The 14,343-nt window shown below is 42.0% G+C and overlaps 2 protein-coding genes across 2 annotated transcripts; one reads left to right on the top strand and one right to left on the bottom strand.

The window, feature by feature from the left end:
* Positions 1-163: 163 nt before the first annotated feature.
* On the top strand, positions 164-11,036 carry rhot2 (ras homolog family member T2). The gene is made up of 19 exons (XM_034570130.1): positions 164-394; positions 1,233-1,291; positions 1,968-2,049; positions 2,142-2,185; positions 2,926-2,979; positions 3,089-3,141; positions 3,441-3,549; positions 3,691-3,792; positions 3,922-4,020; positions 4,115-4,223; positions 4,324-4,444; positions 4,668-4,752; positions 4,869-5,014; positions 5,143-5,243; positions 7,056-7,186; positions 7,329-7,409; positions 7,516-7,638; positions 9,128-9,330; positions 9,749-11,036. Exons 1-19 carry the CDS (start codon positions 358-360, stop codon positions 9,864-9,866), a joined length of 1,857 nt encoding a protein of 618 aa, XP_034426021.1. The 5' UTR covers positions 164-357; the 3' UTR covers positions 9,867-11,036.
* A 1,650-nt stretch (positions 11,037-12,686) lies between these two features.
* On the bottom strand, positions 12,687-14,129 carry LOC117752620 (histone H1.0-B). The gene has a single exon (XM_034570131.1). It carries the CDS (start codon positions 13,881-13,883, stop codon positions 13,278-13,280), a length of 606 nt encoding a protein of 201 aa, XP_034426022.1. The 5' UTR covers positions 13,884-14,129; the 3' UTR covers positions 12,687-13,277.
* Positions 14,130-14,343: the final 214 nt, after the last annotated feature.

Here is a 14,343-nt window from a genome sequence, read left to right on the forward strand (position 1 = left end):
TTGAGTAAAATACACACACACACTGACTATTGTCGTGCAAAAAAAACGTCAAACGATTATGGATCCCTACATGCATTACTATCAATATTTTACAAGGATCTAATAGTTTTCAGTAATATCATGTTTGTGTACATTTCAATACAATCTGTATTGCTCGTGAAGCAGCGCTGTGGTTTGTCCTGCAGGGGGCGTCTTTTCACAGTCTCCTCCCTGAACCGGAACAATATGGTTTCACCTTCGCCGTGGAGCGACGGACGCTCACTCGGGCTTTAGCTGGAAAATTTGACTTTCAGATGAGAGATAAATGTCAGTGTAGCTCCGCAGCGCGTCCGACTGTTGTCCACACTCCGAGGAAACATGAAGCAGGACGTCAGGATCCTTCTTCTGGGGGAACGTAAGTCGCTTCCGCTGTTAGCCGAACACAAGCTAAGAGGCTAGCAAACATTAGCCGCCGAAGCTAACTCCCTAACTTGGAGCTGAGTTGACCAGAGTCTCTCCCGGTGACATGTTGGCTCAGTATACTAGATACACATACCTACATGTGTGTGCTTTGGTTTAAATGTACTATTAAATGGCTTTTTTTCTAAGAAGTGAAGCGCCTTAAAATGTTAGTTTCCGCTCATGCTAGCATAACATAGCTTCGGGTAACTTTGCTCTTAAAGTTGTGAACGCAGTTAAAGTTGTTGAATGTAATTTTCCACTTTCTAACTTATGAGCTCAACATTACACAATAGATAATTGTGTTTTTTATTCTGTGTAAAACCTAGGTACTAGGCGTTTCGTTACATTCTATATCATTATGACAGATCTGTTTATTCAGGATGGTCTCACATCAGTTTCTAGTTTGATCTGTCAGGTGCTAGTTAACACAGGGTCAGCAGTACAGGAAGCAACCGATCAGCTCAGCAGTGCAGTAGTTACATTAAAATAGAGGAAAATAGAAAGAGCTCATTATAAACAATACAAAACTAAAACTTTATACATTCAAATGGGACATTGATTGTGATGTCACAACTTTAACTGTATGGAGTGTGTGTGTGAATAGTTATTGCACCGTTTATCAGTTGTTTCACATTTTTCCAATAAAAGCTACAATAAAGCGGCCTCATGCCATGTTAACAAGCAGCACTAACATGTTAGTTCTGTCATTTCAACATACAAGTCACGTGTGATCCGTGTGTCTCCCTGTGGCAGCTGCTCCCTCATCCTCTTCATATTGTCTCTGTTCACAGCCAAGGTGGGGAAGACGTCCCTCATCATGTCCCTGGTCGGAGAGGAGTTTCCAGAAGAGGTAAGTGTCCATGTAGCTGTTTAGCACTCGTGAGATTCTGCACAGATTTCGGTTTCTCAAGAGCAGCTGTTCTCAAACTGGGAGGTTTGTAAAAGTCATTCTCTGCCTGCTCCTGCCTCATCCTTGGTTCAGGGCGATCGTGCATCTGCTAAAGCTGCCTCAAAGCTTTGGAACAATCTACCTTTTACGATTAGGACTGACACTGACGATGCTCATCTTCACCCCGGGCTTTTCAATGTCCAGCATCAGCTGTGGTTGTTTTTAAATGTGCTGCATAAACAAATTGGACTTAACGTGACAAATTAAATGTAAGAACATTTAAATATAGTATGTTTTTAGCTATGGTTGCAAGAAAAGATAAAACAATTGTTGTTAAAATTAAGTTAAAAATAAAAAAGGTGTCATCAGGGTTCAGATTTTGGTTTTACTTTGGTTTTTGATTATAACAGATGAGCGACAACACCAGTTGCCATAGGTCATATTACAGCATCACAGGAAACACTGGGATGTGTGCAAACAAGTCTTTTTTTTTGATAAGGAAGGAGATAATATCAGTATCCCTTGTATGCTTCAACAATAATGGCCATTATTGTCATTTGACCATGAACGCCTTCGCTGACGAATGAACGCTGTGCCTTGACAAACTCATAACTGAGTACATTTGTGATGTTGACAGGTTCCCTCCAGAGCTGAAGAAATCACCATCCCTGCTGATGTGACTCCAGAGAAGGTGCCCACACACATAGTGGACTACTCAGGTAACCCATACTACTGTCAGTACTGATTGGTCTCCATGCTTGTTGCACGTGTGGGTCTGTGTGACACAAATGTTTGTCTTTAACCTCGACAGAAAAAGAGCAGAGTGATAAAGTCCTGAAAGATGAGATCATCAAGGTAAACTCACTTTACTGCACCAACAAACATTCTGAACTTGAAAATCCTCCTTTTTAACAATCTACATCTTTGTTACTCGTCATAACCACATGAACACAGGGCTTGAATTTAGCTTGAACAACCTTGAATAAATCAATTCAATATCAACTCTGAGAGGAAAATATGAATAAATGCAGTTTCCTGTAAGGCTGTCTGCAACTCTGCAATAAAAATATTCCCTGACATTTTACCAAAGAAAAGCATATTTTTGAAGGTTTGTTTATTGTAACATACTCATAGAGGACATGTCCATTACAGTTTTTAAGATGAAAATAACATCATGAGCCTGGTCCTTTTCTGCCTCTGGCTCCTTGAACATGCATAAACCCTTTTAGATTGTAACAAACACCTGAACCATACTTTTTTACTTGTGATTAGTCTGTGAGTCATTCTTCTTTCTTTGTGTTTATAATAATGAAAAATAAGCGATGTTGAAATGTAGATCGACTGATAAATCGAAAGCTTTATCTTGCAGCTCAGCTCCTTATTCACCACAATGATCTGGTACAACGGCAGCATTACTGCTGACGCTGCACCTAACCGACTATCTTAACCTTACTCATGAACAAATCTCTGAGATATCTAAACTTCTCCACTTTATTATCACACATCTTATTAAACTCAAGTGTGTATAAACATTTCCATTCTAATAGGTTTAATGGGGAATGTCTTGATTTTGATTTACGTTTTTGTCATCACAGGCTAACGTGGTTTGTGTCGTGTATGATGTCACCAATGAGGAAACAATAGACAAGGTAGTGACCTCCAGCTTGGTTCACATTGTCTCATACTGTGTTTTTATATTTACTTAATTCATTTGAAATACATACTACACTGTGTTAAATGCTGCCTCGTGCTTTTCAGATCAGAACTAAATGGATCCCTCTAGTAAACGGAGAAGCAGAAAAAGGGAACAAGTATGTATAAGCTGTCATTGGGTGTGTGTTTCTTGGGCTTTTCGTGTCTCATGGACTTTGCTCTCCTTCCCACTGTTTGTATGTAATGTTGGCAAACTTGGCAGTCGATGTATTCCAGCCTGTTGTGGTGTTGAGTCACCTTGAAAACATTATGTGCTGAGTGAGAACATGTTTTACATAGTATTTGATTTGAAAACGGATTCGTAACATGTCCTGAATTGTGATGTTCTGGTTGTTGTATATAACAAATCGTCATTGGGTGTTGGTACTGAGTCAACTGTCTTCACATGTTTTCTCAGAGTTCCCATCATCCTTGTGGGAAACAAGTCTGATCTGCGCTGCGGGAGCTCAATGGAAACCATCCTCCCCATCATGAACCAGTTCTCTGAGATTGAGACATGTGTTGAGGTAAGACTGAAGTCTAGACGTTTCCCCTCCATTCCTTATCTCTGCAGTCTGTATACACCTGCTGACGCGCACACAATCTGCTTTCAGGCTGTGCAGATAATTGTAACTGAAATATTCCCTCTGCTGGTTTTCTTTTTCAAGTGTTCTGCGAAGAACCTGAAAAACATCTCAGAGCTGTTCTACTATGCACAGAAGGCCGTTCTTCACCCCACTGCTCCTCTTTACGACCCCGAAGACAAACAGGTCAGCCACTTTTTTTTTGTAATGTGATACCAGGTGCTGAGTCAGCCTGTGTGTCTATTCCAGTCTACTTTGTGTACGGTGTACATCCATGTAATTGGACGTTTTTTGACCTCCAATGTTTTCCCACAGCTGAAACCTTTATGTGTCCGAGCCCTCAGCAGAATATTCTACATTTCCGACCAGGACAATGACCGTATCCTCAGTGACGCTGAACTCAACAGATTTCAGGTGCCACTTAAAATCATTTAACATAATTTTTTCTTGACTATTATGTGAACCACAAACATTTAGTTTGCTATAAAAGTATCATCTTTTTTTGTAGAAATCTTGTTTTGGAAATCCTCTTGCACCTCAAGCCTTAGAAGACGTGAAGACAGTAGTTTGGAAGAACACAAGCGACGGAGTGCAAGACAACGGCCTGACGCTGAATGGTAAAAATCATCCGTGAATGAGAACATGCAGCTTTAAACCATGTTGTTGTGGAGCCACACTCAACTATAATGACCATGTATTGTTTCTCTTCTCTTTCAGGTTTCTTGTTCCTTAATACATTATTTATCCAGAGGGGCCGACATGAAACCACGTGGACCATCCTCAGAAAGTTTGGTTACCATGACAACCTTGAGCTGACTGACGATTACCTTTATCCTGAGTAAGTCTGACCATGTCCTGTCTGTCATGGCAGCTGGAAAATGTTGTTTTATTGATAAATATTTTTTTGCAACTTGTTGGATTGAAATGATTGAGAGCTAGGATCCCGCTCTGTATATTCTACAGTTATCTGTCTCAGACTTCCTATCAGTGATATGTGTTATAGTTATTTGTACTTAAATGCCCATGTACATTAATATCTAATGTTGTTTTTGTGTTGTCAGAATACGGATTCCTGTCGGCTGCACCACAGAACTCAATCCACTAGGCCACCAGTTCCTCCAGCAGCTGTTTGACAAGTACGATGAAGTGAGTTTCTCGCTGCCTCTGGCCACATTTTCCCCGTGGAATCTAAAGTATAATAGATAAATGTTGGGGGAAATCTTACCGGAGGATGAAAAGGTGTCTCTCTTTTTCCTTCGTAGGACAAAGACTCTGCCTTGTCCCCGTCAGAGCTTAGGAACCTGTTCTGTGTATGTCCCTACATGCCGTGGGGGGCCGAGGTCTACCTGACTGTGGCGACCACAGATGAGGGCTACATCACCAACCAAGGCTACCTCTGTCAGTGGACGTAAGTATCTCCCTCTGTTGTTGACGATATGGTTGTAAGCATGCTCTATGTTAACACTGTAATGCATTTAAAGATTATTTATACTCTGCACTTTTAAAAGCCCATGTTCACTATGCCTTCACATGCAGGCTTTCTGCATACCTTGACATCCACCGTTGCCTGGAGCACCTAGGATACCTAGGTTACCCTATCCTCACTGAGCAGCAGTCCCAGACCTCGGCTATCACAGGTGTGTGTGTGTGTGTGTGTGTGTGTGTGCATGTGTGTGTGTGAGAGAGTGTAAATTGTAGTTAATTCAGACCAACTTCTTGTAATTACAAATGTTAGGAACATCTTTCTTTTGAGACGCACTGTACATCCTCCTTGAACACTTGAGCACTATAGGAGGATTATCAATCTTAATCCAGTTCACTGGAGTGTACTAGATTTAGATACATGTGCATTTGTCCTTGAGACGTGAGTGAGTAGTTCATTTAACCTGGGGGTTTGCAAATTGCACGTCTACACTGTCATGCATGCATGGTTTGAAGTATGATGCATGTTCCACACGTAATACTGAGGACGTTTTTATTCTTGTGATGAACGGAACAGTGATAAATGATTAAATTAGGGATTCATACATGAGCTAATATGAGGAACTGTAGTACTGTGTGTGTGTGTGTGTGTGTGTGTGTGTTGGCATGGCAGAAGTGTCAGTGCAGACGTGAACTAGTCTGAGGACGGTTTTCCAGGAAAGCTTTGACAAGATTAGAAAGTGTGATGTAATGTGTCGTACTGCTGCTAATCACACACATAATTCTGTCTCTGAGGTCGGAACCCTTAGGTGACCTTACAGGAGGTGTTAGAGATTTGTAAATCCTCGTTTATTGCGTCGTGTTATCTGTCGTTTGTTTAATTTTAGCCATGTTTGCTGAATCACATTTGTTGGGCTGATACATTGGTCTAGAGTAAAATGTTGAGATGGGTTTACAGAATTTTGTACAGTCCAAATCCGTGGCTTGGTTTAGACTTCAATGTTTGAGTTCAGTTCACATCACCTGATACCTCTTGCTTGTGCCCAAGGGATTGTATTGTCTCTCGAGAGCTCATTAAATTAGCTTAGACGCATGCTGTTGTTTACAGAATGTATAGCTTGTCCAAACTTTAAATAGAATATTCATTTTGAAATTTACATTGTTTGTCCCGGTGGTGAAATGAAAAAAATAGTTAAGTTGCATAAGTAAACTATGCTCAACAGTCCTGTATCCTTGTACAAGAATGCAGATGTTAACATCTTGGTTTCTTCATCACTTCACCCTTATTTTCAGATATCCAGATAAAGAGGCCACTGCACAAAATGAAGAACTACACAGGCAAACCTTACACTCTCACAGGTGTAATACTCACCTGTAGTATATCTGAATTATTATACACTGAATGGCATTACAGGACAACTTAACTCATGTTAAAATTACTCAAAGTACAGTTGAGGGGAACTTTACTTTAATGTGTCATTTATTCAATGTTATTAAGTAGCCTTTATCTAAAATTAAAGCCAGTGAGTGTGTTACTGCCCATTTGACTTGTTGGAGGGAAATCTCTCTTTTCTTAACAACCCAGGTCTTATTTTCACATAATTTGTTTCAATTCCTTTTGTTTATAACCACAACCCACAGGAGAGAATGAACTAATTTGTCTGTATGTAGAAGAACAGAAACGGCTCCTTGTATCAGGTCGATCTTTCTCTGCTGGTTGCTGCAGTAACATCCTCCGTTATGGCCATTTTTAATAACGATGTTGGCCTCTCACCTCAGGGCTATTCATATTGCCTGGAAAAGGATTGCCCCGCGTTATTACACTGTGTAGAAAACATCACATGTTCTTACTTCACTTAGCAAGTTGTGAAAATTGGAAAATCAAAGACCATTTTTCCATTTTATTATTTGTTGAGTTAAGGCAGGAGTTGCCATGTGTTTTCTCAGGTTCTAACAGGCAGAATGACAGTGCTGCGTGTTTGTGTGATTGGTTTATAATTTCTGTCTGTTCTTGTTTATATGTGCAGTGACACGGGAGAGGGAGGTGGACCTGGAGAAGTGCCAGACCCAGCGGTCAGTGTTTCTCTGCAAGGTGATCGGACCGCGGGGGACGGGCAAGACAGCCTTTCTCCAGGCCTTCGTGGGTCGCAACGTTGAGGTATGGCACCATCTGCTCGTCTGGAGCGGAAAAGGTCAAATGTGTACTTATTGAATTGATGAGCTTTTAATAGCTGCCATCATTAACAGTGAAGCTGAGCTGTAACTGTTTTCCTGTTTTGTTTTCTTTATCTTTTATATAGAAAACAGGAAATCCCAGCAGTGCCTTCTCCCCCTACGCCATAAACACTGTCCAAGTCAGCAAGCAGGAGAAGTACCTTATCGTGAGGAGCTCCCATCATGATCTTAATGATGAATTTTAACCTCTGACCTTGACTAAAGTCTCAGTGCCACACTATTTAAAAGATTATATTTTTCCCCTCCATGCAGCTCAAAGAGGTGGATGTAGAGGCGGAGTTCCTGAAGGCGTCAGACGCCTCCTGTGACGTTGCTTGTCTCATGTATGACACCGGTGACCCACAGTCCTTCGACTATTGTGCCAGTATATACAAGGTCAGTCACAACAAAGGTTACAGGGGCATTAAAGGGAAAATATCATTGCCCACAGTTTGCTTACATTCATTTCTACCGTTAGTGAAGCATCTGTGATCTGTAAATATTACGCTGCAGGAGAAGACAGGCCACCTCCAGCTTCTGCTCTGATTCAGACACTATTTAATATAACTCAACCAAACATCTTTCGCCACTTGAATAAACACTACAAGTGGTTAAGAGCTCATAAAGGCTTAACAATGGAAGAGAGACACAGATGTGGGTTTTGGACGATCTGCTTTCTCTCCAAAGTAACGATCTTCAGAAAATAAAATGTGGTCAGGATTTTCAGCCTGAAATGCATCAAAGCCAACAGAGAAAAGAAACATAAATATAAAAATATATATATTTTATACAGCAACTAATGAGAATGCTAATAAAGACTATAAAGAAATCGTATCTTTTTGAATCATAAGCAACAGCAGAGATCAAGAACATAGGACCAAAAATAATCAACTCATAAGAGCACGAGGAATAAAAGAGTGTTCATGTCTTTTGGTTCAGCTTGTGGCAACTATGTGTTTACAAGAGGAATAGTCTTGTCCTGTTATAAATATTAGTGGAATAAAGGGCTCCGGTTACTGTCTTTACTTGAATAATCTCAGACACTTGACATCCACAGGAAGAAGTAAGAGACTCAACAGATAAATAAACAAATTACAAATTCACCTTGTAATTTTGACACATCGTGTAAACATCTTGATAAAAGTGCTTTAGGCTTTTCTTTGGTTTGTTTACATTAATTATGTATCTGAATTTCATCAGGAACCCTTTGAAAACGAAGTAAATTCCCTTCTCTCTCACCTTAAGTTTTCACTTTTTATGTCTCTGCGTCGGCGACAGTCAGTGGCCGGAGGCATTATGTTTTCGGGTTATCTGTTCGTCCGTCCGTCCGTCCGTCCGTCCATCCGTCCGCCCGTCCCATTCCTGTGAACGCGATATCTCAAGAATGCCCTGAAGGAGTTTCCTCAAATTTGGCAAAAACATTCTCTTGGGGTCGAGTGGTAACTCACTTGATTTTGGTATCCCAAGGTCACTGTGACCTCACAAAGTGTTTATGTTTTTCTTGAACATGATACCTTAAGATCAGCTTTAGAGAATGTCTTAAAATTTGGTACAAACTTTCACTTGAACTCAAAGATGAGCTGATTAGATTTTGGTGCCTGGAGGTCAAAGGTCAAGATCACATTGACCTCATGTTATGGTGAATTTTACATATTAGGACTTCCCGTATGGAATTTCTATGCTTGAGGGAATTTCTTTACCTTTTGACGAGTTGTCACTTGGACTCAAAGATAAAGTGATTATGTTCCAGTGTTGAAAGGTTACAGTGACCTTTATAATGTATCTGGAATTTTTTTTTTAGAAAATATACACCAAAACTGCCCTGGTTGGCGGAGGCATACAACTGCAGTACGGTAATTCTAGTTATCCCTTTGTTTTTCCTCAGCAACACTACATGGAGAGCAATATCCCATGTGTGTTGGTCGCTTCCAAAGTGGACCTTTCGGAAGTGAAGCAGCTCCACGGGATGACCCCGGCAGAGTTCTGTTATAAACACCGACTGCCTCCACCGCTGCCCTTCTCCAGCCTGTTCCTCGACTCCACCAGCAAGAGCATCTACACCAGGCTTGCCTGGGCAGCGATGTACCCGTACGTTCTAGTGAAACAAATTAATACAACATCAGCCATTGGAGAATATTATGTTGAAAACGCAGAGCAATCAAAGGGGGTGTTTTTCAACCTGGACCCTGTGTCTATAAGCAGAATAACAAGCAGGGTTGTTTATTGTCAAAATAAAGCACTTTTTATGGATATTTCATGGACTGTTGCCCTGTAAGATCTGATTGTATCCACTGCCTCTGTGCGCGATCACTGGACCAATTCAAAAAGGTTTCGTGCGTACCATCCCTTTATACATACAACATGTGGTCTAGGTTGAAATATACTGGAATCCCCCTTTTAAGAGTGATAAACAAAAATGTCAAAGAAGCCAAACATTTGAAATGTTAATGTTAGTATCTGTGCATTATTTGTTGTGACTGACACTTGTTTTTCCTCCCACCTCCAGACAGCTAAATGGTTCAGACATGAGCAACACATCCTTCTGGCTGCGAGTGGCGCTGGGCTCGGCTGTTGTCGCAGTTCTGGGCTTTGCTATCTACAGAGCCGCTGTGAGACTGAAATGACCAAGAGCCAGCTGAGCTTTTATGTTTTGTTTTGTTTTTTCAAAATGATGCACCCTTTATCCATCAAGACCAAACCTCCGAAACCAGATCCAGAGCTATTGCGGTTTGAAACATTTCACTTTTCACCACGGAGGCTTCTAGGAAACTTGTCATATCTCTGCCCGCCTTTGTCTGACCTCCTCACTTTGTCCTACCCTCAGTCAACAGACCGCACTTGGATCCTAGTGGTCGTAGTGTTGTCCCCGATGCTGTGCCCAGCTTTTTCTGCCTTATATTGTCTAAGCAGGCCACGTAGGAGTTGGCCTATCTGCGCTCTGTGCATCGAAAAACATAGAACTGCAACCGTTCATATTCAAAAAGGTGCTTTATAAGAACAGAGGAATTGGACAAAGACTGTAAAGTCCAGTCTGCGTCTCCTCCCTCAGTTATCTGTAAGAGTTAATGGTGAGATCAGAGAGTTTTATATACATGCAGTGTTTCCTAAGTATGACAGAGAGATGCCAAATTGACAGGACTGAAGAACCAAAGGGGAGCACAAGAGGCACATTTTCAACAGAGAGGACACCCTGATTGGCTGCTGCTGAACCTCCTCAGTGAACAACAGATACAAGATCTTCATTTCTTAGGGGCCAAATAATGAGCAATAATCCGAGCATGTTAGTTGCTTCTTGGGCACACCATTTTGCCTGAGAATGAAATGGCTCGAATCTAATTGTTGAAATGTTACTCGCAGTGCCTCCTCTGATCTGCTGCGGCATGGAGAGGTTTCTCTTTGTGCATGATGAAAAATGGCTGTTTGCAACAAAACAAAAATTGCAAGAAAGATATTTTCTCCTGAGACGAAGCGAATCTTAAAAATGATAAAATCTTAAAAGAAAAGATCTGGTCCGATCTCTGCTTTCACTCCTTTTGTTCACACTGAAATCAAATTAATTATAAACCAGACTGAAGTAGATTTGTTATCTGTTCTGTTTTTGTTTTTCTTCTGTTCACATATACCTGACACTGTGCATTCACGTTACATGACTTGCCATTGTATTGTTCTGTTGCTAAATTTAGCTGGTGACTTGCTGTTTCTGCAGCTTTTAAAGATGTGACTGTTTCCTCTGCAAGATTGAAATGCTTAATAAAAGACCAGAGCGGGTGGGAGCTTCCACCCAAAAGACAAACGAAGCGAGTGTTGAGATGGGAAATGTGTTGTGATTTCTCTGGTGTCTGATCATGTGTTGGATCGTGTTTATTTCATCATTATCACCTTGTTGCACTGCAGCATCGTAGTGTTTTCATGCTGATTACTTAGATGTGAGGTTTTTTTTTTATCTGTCTCTGCCAAGATTATGTCTTCACTGCTGTTTGTCTGTAGATCAGCAGGACTGCGCATAAACTACTGAACAGGTTTTACTGAAACTTGGTGGAAGGATGAAACACGGGGCCAAGACGTTACCCGTTAACTTTTGGATTAATGGGGCGTGTCCAGGATTAATTTTCACTTTCTTTAGCATTGTGGGGATTTTTGGGGACATCTTGGTGAATTTCTCAAGAAAAAAATGGATTTTGAAAAAATAATTACAATAGATATTAGGGATCTTAAATTCATGAGTGCGTAGAAGCACAGTGGTGCAGCTGGATTCAATTTAAGGCGACCGTTGGGCTTTGGCGACCGTATGTGCTCTACTTAGTGTGGTTTATATTTAAAATTTGAATAATTGGACTAAATTTTCAGACCTTAGATGCCAAATATGTTTTTCATGATTTAATGCTAATAGTAAGAATATTCTACAGCCGTGAGTTGCAGAGGTATATCTGAAAGTCATGCAGCTAAAATCTCACGTTACAGATCTCTGTGGAAGCACCACCTACTGTTGCTCATTTGCATACAGCGTCTCTAAACCTGCGCAACGTGTCCATGCATGTATGGATGCTGCTCTCTGATGATTCAGCCCGTAGCGGTTTGTGTGGTTTATGACTTGACTTTCAGCTGCTCTGACTCCAGCAGGTTCACTGTGAGGAGTTCCTGCAAGACGCCGCAAGATGGCAGTATTGCCCCTCAGGTGAGAGGACGGTGGGTGTGTCTGGTGGGGTGGGGGGGGGGGGGGTCTCATCACTCAGGAACATGGATGCTGGGATTTAGAGTTTAGGTCCTTGTGTTTATTTACTACTAGTTCATGCGTGTAATGATACAAATGTGAGTGGAATGTTTTGCTGAGGCCATAAGTCATCTCTCAACTTATTCTACTATGCTTTACCAAAAAGGAATTTCAAAAAAATAAACCTTATTTGTCCTTAAATTAGTTTATCAGTAAGAAGCAGTCAGACTTCAACTCACTGCTTAACTTGTGACTATAGCTGCCACTTCAAATAACATTTAAATCCTGGATATTACCACTTTATCAGTTATAATCTTTTTTAAATGTCCCCCTACAAAAATCCTACACTCATTTCAGGTGTAATGTCTAGTTTCCTAAAAGGAAAAGTCTAAAAGTCACATATATAACTTATAAAACTAGTAATTAGTCAAACTGCTATTAGCTCAGTTAGTTATAAGTTGATGGTACTAAAAGCTCAGTGCTCCCACTTCATAGAAATGTTTAATAAAATGTTTTTTTTTTGCGGAAGGATAACTTCAGTGGGCTTTGTTTGCAGCGTCCTGGCGAGAAAAAAAAGACTATGTTCACGTGTAGATCTCAATAGAAGTGCACGTGTAAGCAACGTGTGTGTGTGTGTAAAACTCGGAGGAGGAGCAGTGCGATCCCTCCAGTCCGCTCCATCAATCTTTACGCACGCGTAAAAGGCGCGCAAGAAGTTGACACGACCACTTGGTAGAAGATGACACGGGTTTAATGAGTGGCGGTACAAACAGTCTTTAAAGGTGACTGAACACAGCTGGGGGGGGGGGGGGGGGGGGGTTGTTATGTTATGAGGAAATATACAGCGTGGAGCTTGAATGACATCTATGGAGCCTTTAGGAAAAATCTCGCTGACGTCCACCGCCTATAGTCTGTACATTGTCATGGCTCAACAATGCGCACTATTCAAACATGTGTATTTTCAGTGTAACCCCGTGCACTAACAACCAGTCATCAGTTCGACTGTATTTACAATTTCATTTTTATTTTTTACCTTATCAGCAAAAAATAAATAAACAACACCCAGATCCTCAGTCTATAGCATCCAAGGATCAGACAGAAAGTAACATCATCATTAATAATAATAATAATAATAATATTAACGCCAAATAAGAATGGTCACAATTGTTTCTACAGCGTCTTGAAGCTATAGTGCAATGGAGAGAAAACTACTGGTAAAAAGAGCATAAGTTTGCATGGGGACCTTACAAAAATAATACATATAAGAAAACATTTCCTTCAGTATTTACAGTGACTGTGTCTGTCTCTCTCTGTCAGTGTCCTTTCACTTCTTCTTCGCCGTCTTTGCTGCCCTTTTCATCGGCTTCACCTTGGGCTTGGCCGCTTTCTTCGCCGGCTTCGCCTTGGTCTTGGGCGCCTTGGCTTTCTTTACTGGCGCCTTCTTGGCTTTCACTGGCGTCACCTTCTTCGCCACCTTCTTCACTTTCTTAGGGGTCGGCTTCTTGGGCTTCTCCGGCGTCTTGACCACCTTCTTGGACTTGGCCACCTTCTTGGTCTTGACCGGCTTGGCCACCTTCTTGGGCCGGGCCGGCTTGGCCGCCACGACCGGCTTGGCGGTGGGGGGCTTCTTCTTGGTGCCCTCGGCTTTGGCGAGCCTGAAGGAGCCGGACGCGCCGGTGCCTTTGGTGTGGATCAGGGTCCCGTTGGTCAGCAGCCTCCTCAGGGCCATCTTGATCTGCACGTCGGCGTTGTCGCTCACCTTGTAGGTCTTCCTCACGTACTTCTGGATGGACTGACGGGACGAACCGTTCCGGCTCTGGTCTTGCAGGATGGCCGCTCGGATCATCTCGGAGTACTTGGGGTGAGAAGCGTTCTTCTTGGGCTTCGCCGTCTTTTTGGCTTTGGCCGGAGTCGCAGACGTCTCTGCCATGGTGACTTTTCTTTTTCACTAAGTTGACCCAAAAAGAAAAAGTCCTGGAGATGTAGTTTCAGTCGGGTCCTGTCAGCTGGCAGGGAAACAGGAAGGGGAAAAAAACACCGCACAGCCGCAAATAAAGCTTTTCCTCGCTGTAACAAAAAAATGTCACACCTTTAATTTATGATTCAAAAAAGTATTGTTCGGATCGTCCACGCAATGTGACGCGTCCGTTCCGTGGATCACTTAAGCGTCTTATTCCACAGGCGCTCCAGCGAGCCTATGAAGCCTATCTGCGGACGTGATTGAGAACAGCAACTGCCAGCAGCTGATCTAGCGGACTCCATGGAACTGGCGCCGTCCTGTTTGTGTTTCTTCGCCGGCCAACTCGCGTCAAATGTGAAGCCCACGGCGCCGCACCGGTCCGCGGGGCACCGCGGGCCGGTAGCAGGGACATTGGGCTTCACGTGAACAC

Source organism: Hippoglossus hippoglossus, chromosome 19, assembly GCF_009819705.1.
Source record: "Hippoglossus hippoglossus isolate fHipHip1 chromosome 19, fHipHip1.pri, whole genome shotgun sequence".
Taxonomy (NCBI): domain Eukaryota; kingdom Metazoa; phylum Chordata; class Actinopteri; order Pleuronectiformes; family Pleuronectidae; genus Hippoglossus; species Hippoglossus hippoglossus.